The following is a 16,807-nucleotide window of genomic DNA, read 5'->3' as shown; positions in this document are numbered from 1 at the left end:
CCTGTGTTATGCTGAGAGTCAGATTTGGTCAATACTATTCGCTTACACCTGTAAAACAAGATATTTTAATTTCTAGCTTCTAGGAGAAAGAGAGACGGTGAGAGAGGGAGAACAAGGGGAGTCGAGGAAAAGAGGAGTTGACAGAGACAGAGAAAAACACAAATAGAGAGAAAAGCAAACAGACAATTTCTTTACTCATTTTAATTTGTTTTTTCATAATTTAAAAATTAAACTAACCATCTTTGCAAGAAACAGATAGAAAGGGAGGATAGGAGGAGCAGGAGAGGAGGGAATTAGATTTACAGCGAGGGTGCTCTGGCCTCTCAACATTAGCCTTTGAGAAATGTGACTGCAAGGAGGGGGAGAATGGAAGGTTCAGGGCATGGTGAGTGACAGCAAAGCAAAGGAGAGGGCAGGATATATGGATGGAGCTGGTAGTTAAAAAGGGAAAAGTTGGGGATAATGATCCGAGTGATAGGTGGTAGGAAGTGGAAGTGGAAGTGGTGGTGGACACATTGGGAGTGAGGGGACGGGTGAAGCACAAATTATTGAGGGAGCCGGGGAGAGAGCTGCTGAGAGCCACATTTTCCCCAAATACCCCACCCCAAATAGCATGCAGCTGTTGGTGGCTCCTTTCCCCGTCACCGACCAATTCCCACCTAAAATGGAAAGAAGAAAAGAAGAAAAAGCCAGAGAGATAAACAGAAGAGGACAAACAGAAGTAATATGGAGAGTTAATGAGACAGAAGCAGAAAACAAGAGAAAGAAAGAAGCAAAAGAGAAGAGCGAAACAGTAACACGAAGATAGCAGAGACAGGTAAGAATGTGATCATATTCTCCAGAGTATCATGCCCAACACCAAAGGAGATGAACAGATATCTGTTTTGTGTCTAACATGCATTTGTCATACTTCAGACATTTACTTCAAAGTGTTGTAAATAGAAAATGGGAAAGAAAGCAATCACTGTTAACTTCTGAGCTGGAAGTTTAAAAGCATGTGCCAATATGCAAATTTCCCTCACCAACAATTAACCTGTAATTGCCTTGAGGGTATGCATATTTACAATTGGACTTTCTGACCTTACAGGGGCAGACTGCAGTTAGAAATCGTTGCACCTTAGCAGCAGAATGTTACATTGTACTCTAGGTGGTCTACTAGCCCTGTCGTTAGAAAGCTGAACATCAGCTGACTCACCAAGCGTACTCCCTTGGGGGATTTTTGATAAGTATAGCTGTTCTGAAATTGAGAAGTAGTCCATAAAGAATTAAATATTTTACAAAAATACAGTTGCACATGACACGACTGAGATGTAAAGTTTGAAGTTGTTTATATTTGTATATTGCCCTCTCAGCAAAGAGTCAACAGCTTGTCTTCGTCAGAGATAAACGAAAGAATGCTTCAGAATCCTGGATCACAGAGTAATCAGCTTCTTGTAGTTCCTTCAGTCACACTATAGATTGGAGTCAGTGGTTGGTAGATATTCGCTCTGGCTCACATCCAGGAGGACGCATAAGACCTTTGCAGCTGTTATAAATATCTGTTTCACTCCATGGAAAACCAAGAGACAAATTACAGCCAAACATCAAAAGGAAGTGTAGGGAGAAGCTTTTCTTTTATTCAGCAAAAATAAGTATCTCGGGGCTTTTTTTCTATCATTTGCACTGCCCATTTTAGGAATGCAGCAAAATTTATCTTGATTTCAACAAGCACTGGAGAATTATAATTCCTGGATACAGCTTTATTATCAGCAACGTTAGCTTTACTAAAAACTTTCAAAGAGTTGTTCTAAATTTAATATGATTAATTTAAGCATTAAAATAGTACCCGGGCCTACAGGGCAGGATCGTCACTGACTAAAGGTATCAGAACTGATTATGATAAATCAGTTATTTCAACTTCAGGATTGCTAGAGTTGCCATTCCAAATGTGAAATGTCTGATTTTTCAATTATTGCCAAACATTTGGCTATCTGAACTGTATCTTGTAAACTTCAGTATTGTGCTATTATTGGTTGAAAGTCAAACAAATCGAAGGACGGTTTGACAAAAGTAAGTATTTTTGTTTATGAGATATTGTATTATTGGTTTAATTTCTTTCACTATGGTACCTTCACAGTTAAAACCAGGTGCAGCGGAAGGAAGGAATTCTTTGCGGCTAATAAATGTCAGAACCCAGATCTACAGACTATGATACTATAAGTGGCTTGATTATATTTACAGGGGGAAAAATTTGGTTGCTTTGCGCCTCCTGTTAGCGCTCTAAGAGGGCGCTATCGGGACGCAATGCAACTAGCGCCCGGGGCGGCGCTGCTAACTCCTCCCGCGAAATTCAGCGGGAGGTTGGCGGCGGCGGCAGTAACCGTTAGTGCCCTGTGGCACTGTGCTGCCGGCAATGACGTCATCGCCATGCGCGGCGTCATGCTCACGCCCCGGCCGCGATCTCTGGTAGCGCCCCCCGCGCTAATTAAAGGCGAGGTGCCAGGCAGCCATTTTTGTTGCTGCCCGCCTGCCAGCACCTGCCTCCGTTGCTGTCCCCAACCTCCTGAGCAGCCCCCCCATGGGGGGCCAGCTGCGCTCCGTGAGTGCTGGGCTCTTTTGCTGGCACTCCGATCCCTGGTGGCCCAGCTGGGCCCCGGGGCACGCTGCGCAAGGCCCCTCCCCTTTAAGAAGGGGAGGAAGGCCTACAGTACCACGGCGTGACGTGCCACTCTGGCACGAACGTCGCGATATTCCCTCTCAGCGCCCCAAGAGGGAGGCGGGGCGCTTCCAGTAGATCCCCACTTCCCTCTTGGGGCACTACCGATGAATTTCGGCTGCGGGGGCACTCATTTTTTCAGACCGCTAAAAGTAGCGCCCCGGCGAAGTTAGCACCCCAAAGGGGGCTTGACTCAATTTTTTCCCCACTATGTTTAAGTAGCCATGCTTTACAATTTCAATCAGCTGGCACACAAGCATTTGTTGCTTCAGTACTAGAAATTATCTATTGTGGTTGTGAGAAACAGGGGGCTAAATTTGACAATTCCCGAAAACGGGCGCAAAGATCGCAATGAGCGATTAACTCACGCCCGTTGCTTCCGATGCAGGCAGCACACAAATTTCTTGCTGCCTGCTAATTTAAATGATTGCAGCATTGAGGCAGCGTTAAACATGCTGTTGAGTGGCTGCACACCTCAGCAGGGTGCCCAAGTTCGTGCGAGGCTAACACCACTTAAAGCTAGCCTGCGCATCTTAAAGGGGGAGGTGCATTCTGGCTGGAGCAGGTGCTGAAAGTGGGTGGGAGAGAGAGTCTGACCTGCAAGAACAGTGACTAATGGTGCAACAGGGGAGAGAGTGTGCTCCAAGGTTCTCAGACACTGCAGTTGAGGCCTTGGTGCAGGAGGTGGACAGGAGGAGAGAGGTCCTCCATCCACAGGAGGCCAGGAGGCCCTCCAGACAAACTCTGTGAAGGCAGTGGGAGCAGGCAGCCACGGCGGTCAATGCCAGAAGTCAAAGCCCAGAGGACTTAGATGCAGTTCTGCAAAAAGTTCAATGACCTCATACGAGTGGTCACGGCAGTGAATTCATCTTCAAATGCCATATCCCACCAGCTAGCCTCACACACTGCTCAATGCACCACACCCCCATCACTCACCTACCAACAGTCTCTATCAAACAGGACTCACCTCACCCTCACACACTTACCACTGCTGCAAGCCTCACACCCATATCTCACAGCTTGCACACACTGTCAGATATTCAACCATGACAGCCACATCACCTAAACACATTGCACCGCGCTGAAACACTTCCCTCTCTCTTGCAGAACAAGTTGGCACATAACTGAGGACAGGCATGCCTGCATGACCTTACCCCAATGGAGGAGACGATGATTGCCATTATTGGAGCAGCCATTACTGAGCCCGTGGCCAACGGCGGAGCTGATTCAATTGAAGATGACGGTATCCTCATACCTAATCCTCCTTCTCACATCCCACTTCTCCCTCATCCCACAATGTCTTTTGATTTAAAAGTTGCAGATGGTGTAAACATGCACCTCTTACTTCCCCCCTCCTCCCCTCACCACAACTCTACCCTTGTGCCTTGTCCCTTTTAGTTACCCAAGAACTGCAACCTGACCAGGCAGTGGTGGAACAGCAACAAGTGGAAGAAGGCGGCGGTGATGATGAAGACACAGCCCTGTCTTTCAGGGCTGGATTTTCCCAGCGGATGCTGGATCGTGGCAGGAGAGGTAGTTGGCAGGTTCCGGTCCTTTTCCTGACTGCAGCCACTCTGTCAAGAGGATTTTCTGTTAATAGGGCTTGTTAAACACGCCCTGTGGGATTCCCGGCCAATTAAAAAGAAGTGGGTCTGATGACATCATTTGATGACGCATCATCAGCCAGTTTCCTTAAAGGGACCATGTCCACACTCATTTTGACAGTTGTGCTGTCAGTGTTCTGCAGCATTGAGGTGCTGCAAACACTGACAAGCACTGCACAAAGGTGCACGGCTGCACCCAGGCTCTCCAATGACTCCCGTCATATGCTTATGGAGAGAGTCACAGCATACAGGGAGGTTCTCTTCCCTTCCCATGGGCGGAAGAGACCTCCCCAGGACACCAACGCAGCCTGGTTGCACATTGCACAGGAGGGCAAAAGCAGGGATGTCGTCAGGAGGACCAGGCTGCAATGGCGCCAACCTTTCAATGATCTCAGTAGATCACGAAACGTTACTGCAAAGCCACACTCAAACTCACCCTGCTGTGCCACTCATCACATCCACATCACTCTGCCTTCCCTATCCTACTCCTGCACATCCTTACTCACACCAACTTACCTTGCACCTCCACCCATCCCTCTCTATCTACATTATCACTTCCCCATCGCACTAGCCACCCCTCACACTCACCCTCATCCTAGTCCAATCATACCAACTAACAACACACAATAATAATAATTAATAATAATTCAACTTTATTGTCATTGTACAATGCACAAGTACATGAACAACGAAATGTGATCTTGCAAGCTCCCATGAGTCCAGTACAAATAACATTAACATTAAACGTAAATAGCACCGTCCTGGGAGAAGCAAAGCCGCTGCGTCTGTGCACGCCGCCATTCCATTTTCCACCATTCCTCCTGTCCGACAATCTTCAGCCCAACGCCCGGGCCTGCTCACCAGCCGCCCCTCCCGGGGCTCCTTCCGTGACCTTCTCACCAACCGCCCCTCCTCGGGTGTCTTATGCAATGTTCATGTACATTTTCTGTTACTGTGTTGTCAAACATTGAAATCTTTATTTTCAACATTTTGCCTTATTCGACAGATCTGTGCTCACCTTTGGAAGTGGCTTAGTGAGTTGTAGTGAATGGTGAGACATAACGGTATCCCCCGCAATGATGATGAGTGTGAAAGGAATGGCTTGGTCATTGTAGGAATGCTTTATGGTGTTGGTGTGGGGTGGTGTTAACCTGGCGCATCATGTGGCAGCCAGGGTGTACAGCGTCAAGTGAAGTAAATCTGGCCATGGTGATGCCATCACTAGCCTCCCGGGCAGCAATGTGGTCGGGTGCTGATGCCCTGTATCCTGTGCAGCATCAGGTGATTGCGGAGAAGGTTGGTGTTGTTGTTGGTGATGTTGGTGTGCCTGGTGATGTTGGTGTTGGGGCTGATCATGGAGGGATTCAGAGGACCAAGGTGAGATTTTTTCAAGGGCACCGATGTTGCTGGAATAGATGGCAGCTGAAGTTGAGATGACAGAAGCGATCTGTCAATGGTGAAAGAGCTTGCTCCAAGGAGGTGACAATGGACAGAGAGTTTACTCCAAACACTTCCAAACTGCATACAGCTCAAAAGTGTCTTCCAAGTCCTGAGGGCTCAGGCTTCTGACATTGGAAAGTGACCAGCTGTGAAATGGTAGCTTTCATACCACTTTTGCAACTGTCACCTATTCACAGCAATGGGGAGATGTAGAGAACGCGGCCTACTTACCTGACGTGATCTTCAAACGATGTGAACCCCATTAAAAATGTGGGAAAATAGAAAAAGGCGGGCAAAATAATAGTTAACAAGCACTTAACAAGCAGTTAACTATCTTAAATGCCTCCCCCACCGCTTGGCGTCGGGTCTGTTCTGAATTCGCAGACCCGACACTTTGGAAACTTACATGGAGGCGGGTTCGCAGCGGGTTCCCACCCCGCTGTCAATCATTTCAATTTTGACAATGGACCAATGACGCCTCCAAACCCGCACTCTGAGCGCTGGCAAAATCGCGGACTCGATGTCTCACTCGCAGCCACCAGCTCAGATACTGACACTCTGCGTACTTTAGAGGCTAGCTTAGACACGGAATCTGCACGTGGTGAGACACCGGGCACGAGTGGTCAGCAGCCAGGGCAGGGGGAAAGGGTAGCGCAGGTGCCAGCTCCCCTAGGGTGAGGTCGCTGATGTGTTCTGCTGCAGAGGACTCAGATGAGCACTTCAGTGGTGCAGGCTACAGAAGAAGGCTGAAGGGTGCGCACAATGAAATGCTTGGTGCATCGGCAGGCCTGCCAGAAAGCCTGTGTGCAATGTCAAGGAGCATGGAGGAGTCCAGCACCAACTTGGCATATTTAAAGAAATATTTCATAATTCCCAACAAATATACATTCCATTGAGAAATAAAATCTCCACGGGAAAAGTGATTCATCCATGGCTAACAAAAGAGGTTAAGGATAGTATTAGATTAAAAGAAGAGGCTTATAATGTTGCCAAGAAGAGTAGTAAGCCTGAGGATTGGGAGAGATTTAGGGCTAAAAATTGAGTCGCGCCCCCTTTGGGGCGCTAACCGCTACTTTTAGCACCCCTGAAAAATTAGCGCCCTCGCGACCTAAATTGCGTAGTTGCGCCCCAAGAGGGAAGCGGGGTGCTACTGGAAACGCCCTGCCTCCCTCTTGTGGCGCTCCGAGGGAATATCGTGGCACTATGTACTGCAGCACCACACGTTGCGGCACATTGCAGGCCTTCCTCCCCTTCTTAAAGGGGAGGGGCCTTGCACAGCGCAACCCAGGGCCCAGCTGGGCCCCAGGGATCGGGAGAGCCGGCAAAAGAGCCCGGCACTCAAGAGACGTGCCGGGCTCCTGGAGCGCAGCCAGCACTCCGCAGGGGGGGACATGTAAAGAGGCCAGGGAGGGGAGCGGAGGCAGGTAATGGCAGGCGGCCAGCAACAAAAATGGCCGCCCGGCACCTCACCTTTAAATAGCGCCGCCCCAGCCGCAAGTAGGCCCCCCTGACCCCGTCGGACATAGCGTCCGGCGATAAGTCAGGGGCGCTACTGAACATCGCAGCCGGGGCGCGAGCAGGGCACTGCGCACGGCAATGACATCACCGGCGGCAGCGCAGCGCCGCGGGTAGCGCCACTGCTAACCACCCACTGAATTTCGCGGGAGGCGTTGACGGTGCCGCACCCGGGTGCTAGTTGCTTTGCATCCCGTTAGCGCCCTCTTAGCTACCCAATTTTCCCCCCCTTAGAAACCAGCAAAGGATGACCAAAAAATTGAGGGAGAAAATAGAATATGAGAGTAAACTAGCAAGAAATATAGAAAGAGATTATAAGAGCTTCTATAAGTATGTAAAAAGGAAGAGAGTAACAAAAGTAAATGTGGGTCCCTTAGAGTCTGAGACAGAAGAAATTATAATGGGGAATAAGGAAATGGCAGAGATGTTAAACAAATATTTTGTATCTGTCTTCACAATAGAAGACACAAAAACATACCAGAAACAGTGGGGAGCCAAGGGTCTAATGAGGGTGAGGAACTTAAAGTAATTAATATTAGTAAACAAATAGTACTGGAGAAATTAATGGGACTAAAAGCCAACAAATCCCCAGGACCCAATGGCCTATATTCTAGAGTTCTAAAAGAGATGGCTACAGAGATAGTGGATGCATTGATTGTGATTTTTCCAAAAATCCCTAGATTCTGGAACAGTCGCAGTGGATTGGAAGGTAGCAAATGTAATCCCGCAAGGATCCGTGCTTGGGCCTCAGCTATTCACAATCTACATCAATGATTTGGATAAGGGGACCAAATGTAATATATCCAAGTTTGCTGATGATACAAAGCTGGGTGGGAATGTAAGTTGTGAGGAGGATGCACGGAGGCTTCAAGAGGATATAAACAGGCTAAGTGAGTGGACAAGAACATGGCAAATGGAATATAATGTGGAGAAATGTGAAGTTATCCACTTTGGTAGGAAAAATAGAAAAGCAGAGTATTTTTTAAATGGTGAGATTGGGGAATGTTGGTGTTCAGAGGGACCTGAGTATCCTTGTACACAAATCACTGAAAGTTAACATGCAGGTACAGCAAGCAATTAGGAAAGCAAATGGTATGTTGGCCTTTATTACAAGAGGATTTGAGTATAAGAGTAAAGACATCTTACTGCAATTATATAGGGCCCTGGTGAAACCACACCTGGAGTATTGTGTACAGTTTTGGTCTCCTTACCTAAGGAAGGATATAGTTGCCATAGAGGGAGTGCAATGAAGGTTCACCAGACTGGTTCCTGGGATGGGGGGATTGTCCTATGTGGAGAGATTGCGTAGACTAGGCCTATATTCTCTATAGAAGAATGAGAGGTGATCTCATTGAAACATACAGAATTCTTACAGGGCTTGACAGGGTAGATACAGAGAAGATGTTTCTCCTGGCTGGGGGGGGTTTAGAACAAGGGGGTCACAGTCTCTGAATAAAGGGTCAGCCATTTTGCACTGAGATGAAGAGAAATTTCTTCACTGAGGGTGGTGAATCTTTGGAATTCTCTACCCCAGGGGGCTGTGGAGGCTCAGTCGTTGAATATATTCAAGACAGAGATCAATAGATTTTTGAATAATAGGACCTCAAACGTAGTAATCTCAGGATTGCTACCAGTGCCATGTGCTACTCAGAGTAGAAATAGAAGGATATTTCAGATGAATACGTGGCTAGAGGAATGGTGCAAGGGGGAGGGATTCAAATTCCTGGGACATTGGAACCAGTTCTGGGGGAGGTGGGACCAGTACAAACCGGACGGTCTGCACCTGAGCAGGACCGGGACCGATGTCCTTGGGGGAGTGTTTGCTAGTGCTCTGGGGGAGGGTGTAAACTAAAATGGCAGGGGGTTGGGAACCTGACCAGGGAGACAGAGGAAAGGGAAACAAGGATAGAAGCAAAAGACAGGAAGGAGAAAAACAAAAGTGGCAGTCAGAAAAATCAAGGGTTTAAATCAAACATGGCCACAGTAAATAATAATTCTAAAAGGCCTAAGAGCATTAAAAAAACAAGCCTGAAGGCCTTGTGTCTTAATGCGAGGAGCATTCGTAATAAGGTGGATGAATTAGCAGCACATATAGAGGTAAATGAATATGATATGATTGGGATTACGGAAACATGGCTCCAGGGTGACCAAGGCTGGGAACTCAACATACAGGGTATTCAATATTCAGGAAAGATAGGCAAAAAGGAAAAGGAGGTGGGGTAGCATTGCTGGTTAAAGAAGGGATTGACACAATTGTAACAAAAGATATGCCTAGAAATTGGGTTGGGGCGCCAAAGTGGCACAAAAGTCGCCTGAGCGCAGGATTTAGCGCAGCGTTCGAGGCTTTAGCGATCGTCAGATATTCAGTTTCATTGCTCCTCGAGGGACACGGGGCGAGGCTCAAGGCGCTCCGCGTCCCTCTTAGGGCGCTGAAACTGAATATCGCAGCGCAACGTGCCACAGCGCCACACGCTGCGGCACGGCACGCTGCGGTACTGCAGGCCTTCCTCCCACTGTTAAGGGGGAGGTGCCTGCAACAGCGCGATCACCGCTCGCGAGTGCCGGCAAATGAGCCCAGCACCAAGGAGAAATGCCGGGCTCTCGGGAAACAGCCGGCAATGCTGCGGGGGGGTGGTTTGGAGGCCGGGGACGGAGGTGCTGGCAGGCGGCCGCCGAAAAAGGCGGCCGCCCCGCACCTCCAACTTAACTTGCGCCACTGCCGGCACAGTAAGGCCCTGTGAACCGGGCGTGGGTAGCGAACGGCGCAACTGCGGCGTTCGCAACCAAATATCGCGAACGGGGCGCGAATGGGGTGCTGCGCACACCAATGACGTCATCGGTGGCGGCGCAGCGCAAATGCCTAACGCCACCATTAGCGCTCCTGCTGAATATCGCGGGAGACGCAGCCAGTGGCGCTACAGCCACTGACTGCCTCTTTAGGCGCTAACAGGTGGCGCTACTCACCCAATTTCTCCCCCATTGGCTCTGATTATGTGGAATCTGTATGGGTAGAACTGAGAAATACCAAGGGGCAGAAAACATTAGTGAGAGTGGTATATAGACCCCCAAACAGTAATGCGGTGGTTGGGGATGGCATTAAAAGGGAAATTAGAGATGCGTGCAATAAGGGCACAGCAGTTATCATGGGTGACTTTAATCTACATATAGATTGGGCTAACCAAATTAGTAACAATATTGTGGAGGAGGAATTCCTGGAGTGTATACGGGATGGTTTCCTGGACCAATATGTCAAGGAATCAACTAGAGATCTGGCCATCTTAGACTGGGTATTATGTAATGAGAAAGGATTAATTAGCAATCTTGTTGTGCGAGGCCCCTGCTTAGGACTGAGATGAGGAGAAATTTCTTCACTCAGGGGGTTGTGAATCTTTGGAATTCTCTACCCTAGAGGGCTGTGGATGTTCAGTCATTGCACATACTCAAGGCTGAGATCGATAGATAGGGAAACAAGGGATTTGGAGATCGGGCGGGAAAGTGGAGTTGAGGTCGAAGATCAGCCATGATCTTACTGAACAGCGGAAAAGGCTCGAGGGGCCGTATGGTCTACTCCTGCTCCTATTTCTTATATTCTTATTGCGTCCGGCGCGGCCTGTACCAGAATTGTGCGCGCGCACCGCGGGCGCCATTTTGGAACCAAAACGGAACCCGTAGCAGCCAAACTATGGGTGCTAGCAAGACCAATTTTGTGGCCACAATTTTTTTAATATCCTTTATTTCTTCATAACTTCACAGAATTTTGAATGGGATTTCTGAAGCTGATTTTTCAGAGAAAATTGTCTGTCTGAAGCTAACAAAGATACTCGGTTAGGCAGAGGCTCTGTGGTAATGTTTTGGCGCATAAGGAGCGAGCATGTCTCAAGAATACATTTTATGTTGAGGTAGTACAAGAAGCTGCCTTTCTCATTTTGACTTTTGAGGAGAATGATAATGTTTTTAAATACTGTAAATATACTGCCTGTAAGGAATACTGTTCATTTATCTGGTTAATGCTAAATAAATTTGTCTACTGGTTATTAACCTGAACCATGGTTGAAGAGAGTGTTTACTCTTACGCCTAACAAAGATGAGGCAATTGTGCGATTATACATGATATTTTCCAGTAAGCCGAGTACAGAGACAAGGGTTCTCTATTCAAAAGCAAACTCTGGTCTGCAGGAAACACGAGGTCGAATTACAGAAGAGGCCAGTGACACTAACCCCAAGGAGAATATATTGCATAAAAATCCAAATATGTAATGGGAGCTTCTAACCTTCTGCAGGCTGATGATCAAATTATCACACATGATCAACTGTTCATTTGCCATAGTGGTAGTATGAGTAATTAAATAACAAGCCAAAAAAAAGTCCTTTGGATATTATTTCACAGATGCACAATTTTATATGTTACAACATACAAATGACATGCAGTACTCTGGAGTCTGACTGATCCCAGTTTAGCAAAGTGAGCACAGAACTCTTAAGGTCCATGAAACGTTAGAAGAGGTTAATGTTAGCTCTGGCTCACACACATATTATTATTAATAATTAGCTTGATGGATGCAACAATGTGTAATTAAAACACAAAATACTCAATTACTAGAGGTACAAGTCAGTCAATTTAACATAAAAAACTTTTGGCTGTAAAATAAAATGGAAGGCAGTTGGTAAGATAATCTAAAATTGCATTTGTTTACTGTGCTTTGGAATTTTTCAACACAATGATTTTTTTGTTAAAATGAACTGACATTTTTGTTTTGATTTCTATTTTGTCACCTGTTTAACACGTCCAAAAATCCCATTGAATTAAACTAGTATCAAGTTACAAAGATTGTGCTCCCGGATACAGAGGGTCAAATTCTGTCCTTTTCACAGGAGTTAGTATTACATTTACTGAAGGCTGCCACTTGTGTACAACACATGTGACGCAAGTAGAATAACTTAAATTCTGTGCTTTGTAATATATTGGGAGGCAAGCTAAAAAAAAACAGTTTAAATCATGGTACAAAAAAGAAGAAAAACTAGCTATCTGCTACATGCAAAGAAGGTTTTTTTTATAAAGTAATCATTAGAAGCAATAATTGTCCAAAGGTTTCAATTTTACACTTTAACGACTATATAGTGTTTCAAAATGATTTATTAGGCAGCCTGATAACAACAGAACACCCTCTCAAATATAGGACTGGAAATTTAAATCCCAGCCTGAAGTGATATTTGAACTCCCATGCTGTGACAGGGGTAGAGGGGTGGTTGGAGACGCATATCTTTGCCAACCACTAAATGTGGTGAAGGAGGAGGAACTGAGACAGAGAAACTCTCCACCTAGTATTAACTTGGTGTTGTGCATGGAACAGCACTGACAGTGGTAGTACCAACTGGAAAAAGGTTGCCGTTTTAATTGTACAGCTAATGTTGGATTTACGATAGTGAAAGGTTAGAATGGAAAACAAAACAATTTAGTAAACGATCATTATTATGTTTATTACCAGATGTCATGTGTTTTAAAAGTATGTAATATATTGTGGTTTAGTGAGGAAGCACCTTGGCGTACCCAATGCATGTCACCATGGACTGAGGGAATGCAAGTTCGATTCCTCCTTCCCCCATTCTGTGCTGCTGAATTCCAATTTCAGCAACATCAATGGAGAGGTGCCTGGCCTCTGCTCGATAACCTCCATGGGAAAATGATAGAGCTGGAGGTAATTGTACCTCTTCCAGGCAAATGCCTAGTCATCCATCCACTCTCTCAGTTTTTATGTCCATGATCAAAATTTCTAAAATATATATTAACTGAAAGTGAAAACTGTTTACCAAGGCCAAGCTATCTCTGATAAAACAGATTTAAAATGTCTGGATTTAAATCAATTTGACAACCCATGTTTAAACATGTGAGAGCAGCAAATAATTCTATAAAGTTCTAACCTGATTGAATTCTATTCAATAGGAGCAGTTGATACAGAATCAGCAAAGAGAATCAACGTTTGAGATCCATGTACTACAGAAAGCATCATGCCACAGTAAGTATGGAAAAATTGGAAGAAGTTATTGTGTAATAAATAATAAAATGTTTTCTATTTACTTTTCAAACTTGGAGCCTGAATCCATTGATGAAATTTCTCTTGTCAATAATTTTTCTAAAAAGCCAGTTATAACCTATGCTTCTTGACCTACTGTCACAGTATGATTTGAAGTAATGTTCTGGTTTTACAATTTCTGTATCTTTTAATATCTTACCCATAAAGGCTAAAAAGCCCAAGTTTATCCAGCACTTTTTCAAACGGAGTCCTCTAACTCGAGGGATAAATCTTATAACTCTTCTCCTAATTTCCTGCTTTGATTGAATGTTTCCCTTGTGCCTTAGTGACCAGAGCTGGACATATTACTTGAGATGTGGTCTAATCAGAGTACAGTATGGTAAAAAATAGCTTTCTCTGACTTGTTCACTACAGTTTTGGCTATACAGTTCAGCATTCTATTTGCTTTGTTAATTGCTTCTCCATAGTAATTGGATATGTTGAATATCAAGTTTACTATAACTCCCAGATCTTTTTCAAATTCTCTTTGGTATTTCAACACCATTCATGGATTACTTGTGTCATCCATTTTTCTTCTAAATGCACTACTTTATACATCTTCGTCTTAAATTTCATCTGCCACCATTCTGACACTTGCATATTTTGCCCAATTCATTTTGTAGCTCTTGGACTGTCTCCTCAGATTCTACTGCCTCTCCTAGTTTAGTGCCAACTGTGAATTTGACAGGTTTGCACTGGGCTTCTGAATCCAAGTTGTTAATGTAAATAAGAAACAGTAGGGGGTAGACTTTGAGACCTCCCACCGACTGGAAACAGGGCAGTAACATCCCAAAAGTGTTATGGAATGAATTACTTCCCCATTCCCACCGTCATGGCTGCTGCAACCTTCACTGGGGCCTACTGTTGGGTGGCCAGAGAGCCTGCCTGCCTCATGCAGTAGACCCTTTTAATATGCCTTTTTAGGACAGTAGTGATGGGGCATTCACTGTACACGCTCCACCAAGTATCAACTGGTGGTCCAGTCGATGAGGAGCAGACAGGTAAGTCTGTTTATGCTCGTGGGACCGGGAGGAGCAGGAGTGCACCCATGGGCTCCACAAAACCAGCCTGGACCACTGCCACTCCAGACCCCATCCGTCCCAAGATCGGAGTTAACCACCCCTCCCCCGCCCCACCTTCCCTCACGGACCTACCTTTTTCCGGCTTGGAGGCTAGCCAGGCAGCCTGATATTGTACAAAAGCAAAATACTGCGGATGCTGGAAATCTGAAATAAAAACAGAAAATGCTGGAAATACTCAGCAGGTCAGGCAGCATCTTCGGGTCATCGACCTGAAACGTTGACTCCGTTTCTCTCTCCACAGATGCTGTCTGACCTGTTGAGTATTCCCTGCCTGATATTGTGGTGGCTCACTAACTTATATTTTCAAAAAACAAATGTGCTCATCAAGGACAGGAATGTGAGAGCTGAGGAATGGAAGACATTCCATTTCAGGCACCCAGAATCAGCATCAGGAAATGCCAGGTCAGATCTTGCACAAATAAATGCAACAGAAATTTCCCTCCACTCTGCCCCAATAATGTGGTTCAGCCCCAAATTCAGAAATGCCCCCCAAAATATTAGTGTGATATTTCTTCCATTTCACATACCTATCATCCTTAGGCCAGCCGGAGTGACATTGATAATTAATGCCAAATTAGAGGTAGTTTTGTACTATCGGCCCATGCACACTAAGAACTGTACTAGGATAGCCCAAGCTCATTTCACACAGAATCCTTACAGTGAGCCAAAATAGGAGAATTTTGTCGCACCAGTCTTTACTGAATGCGAACCCAGGTCAACAACAACTTGTATTTATATAGCGCCTTTAATGTAGTAAAACGTCCCAAGGCACTTCACAGGAGTATTAAAAGACAAAAAATTTGACACCGAGCCACATAAGGATAAATTAGGGCAGGTGACCAAAAGCTTAGTCAAAGACGTAGGTTTTAAGGAGCATCTTAAAGGAGGAAAGAGAGGTGGAAAGGCGGAGAGGTTTAGGCAGGGAATTCCAGAGCTTAGGGACTAGGCAACAGAAGGCAGGGCCACCAATGGTTGAGTGATTATAATCAGGGATGCTCAAGAGGGCAGAATTAGAGGAGCGCAGATACCTCGGGGGGTTGTGGGGCTGAAGGAGATTAGAGAGATAGGAAGGGGTGAGGTCATGGAGGGATTTGAAAACAAGGATGAGAATTTTGAAATCGAGGCGCTGCTTAACCGGGAGCCAATGTAGGTCAGCGAGCACAGGGGTAATGGGCGAACGGGAGTTGGTGCGAGGTAGGACACAGGCAGCCGAATTTTGGATGACTTTAAGTTTACGTAGGGTAGAATGTGCGTTGGAATAGTCAAATCTAGAAGTAACAAAGGCATGGATGAGGGTTTCAGCAGCAGATGAGCTGAGGCAAGGACGGAGACGGTCGATGTTACGGAGGTGGAAATAGGCGTTCTTAGTTATGCTGCGGATATGTGGTTGGAAGCTTATTTCAAGGTCAGATATGACACCAAGATTGCGAACCAAGGTCCCAGAAAGACCAGTGTATAACCCACTATGGGATCAAAATAATATGCATATTTCAATAATAAAAACTGTAGATGCTGGAAATACACAGCAGATTCATCACCATCTGATAAATGATAGGTTAACATTTTGGATAGAGACTCTTTAACAGGACTACAAACAACCTGTTAACCCAGCTTTTCTCTTTTCAGTTACTATGCATTTACAGAATTTTCTGTATTTATTTCTTGTATCCATCATTTGCAGGTTTTTTTTATCTCTTCATATTTTAATAGTGACACTCTACCTTTTCACCACAGAGGAGGCAATTGGATATATACTTGAAAAGGAAAAGTTTTCAGGGCTATGAGGAAAGAGCAGAGGAATGGGACTAATTGGATAGCTCTTTCAAAGAGCCGGCACATGCATGATGGGTTGAATGGCCTCCTTCTGTACTGTATCATTCTATGATTCTAGGAGGGGTACTGCTTCTCCTTCATGCAACACATTAATGCAATCTGGCAATGGTGACATCTCTGTAGGAAACTTATACTATAAAACCTTTTTACATCTTTTTGACTCATTTTAAAAACAAAATTGTTTCAGACAAACCTGAGAACATTTTAATGGCAGTAGAAAGAATAAAAAGACTTGCATTTATATAGTGCCTTTCATGACCTCTGAACATCCCAAATACTTTACAGCCAATTAACTACTTTTTGAAGTATAATCACTGTTGTAATGTAGGAAATGCAGCAGCCAAATTGCCTACAAACAGCATGTGATAATGACCAGTTAATCTGTTTTTAGTGATGGTTGAGGGTAAGTATTGGCCAGGACACCAGGGACCACTCCCCTGCTCTTCTTCGAAATAGTGTTAGGGGATCTTTTACATCCACCTGAAAGGGCAGACTCGGTTTAACCTCTCATCTGAAAGACGGCACCTCCGACAGTGCAGCACTCCCGCAGTACTGCACTGGAGCATC

General features: G+C 45.4%; 1 protein-coding gene across 7 annotated transcripts in view; it reads left to right on the top strand.

Moving 5' to 3' along the window:
* LOC147114040 (myotilin-like) overlaps positions 1-16,807 on the top strand; it is a 153,814-nt gene that overhangs the window by 11,700 nt on the left and 125,307 nt on the right. For 4 of the 7 annotated variants that reach the window (XM_085995575.1, XM_085995572.1, XM_085995580.1 and 1 more), the window contains exon 2: positions 13,196-13,268. In XM_085995575.1, the coding sequence (XP_085851701.1) occupies positions 13,242-13,268 (27 nt within the window). In that variant the 5' untranslated portion in view covers positions 13,196-13,241. Of the gene's footprint in view, positions 1-720; positions 818-12,580; positions 12,685-13,195; positions 13,269-16,807 lie in introns of those variants that run through there. The other 3 variants (XM_085995576.1, XM_085995573.1, XM_085995574.1) reach the window with 2 other exon arrangements.

Source organism: Somniosus microcephalus, chromosome 8, assembly GCF_052327205.1.
Source record: "Somniosus microcephalus isolate GS21.2 chromosome 8, FLI_Smic_1.0, whole genome shotgun sequence".
NCBI classification, from domain to species: domain Eukaryota; kingdom Metazoa; phylum Chordata; class Chondrichthyes; order Squaliformes; family Somniosidae; genus Somniosus; species Somniosus microcephalus.
The sequence above is the reverse complement of the archived record's forward strand: the minus strand, read 5'-3'. Positions and strand labels throughout refer to the sequence as shown.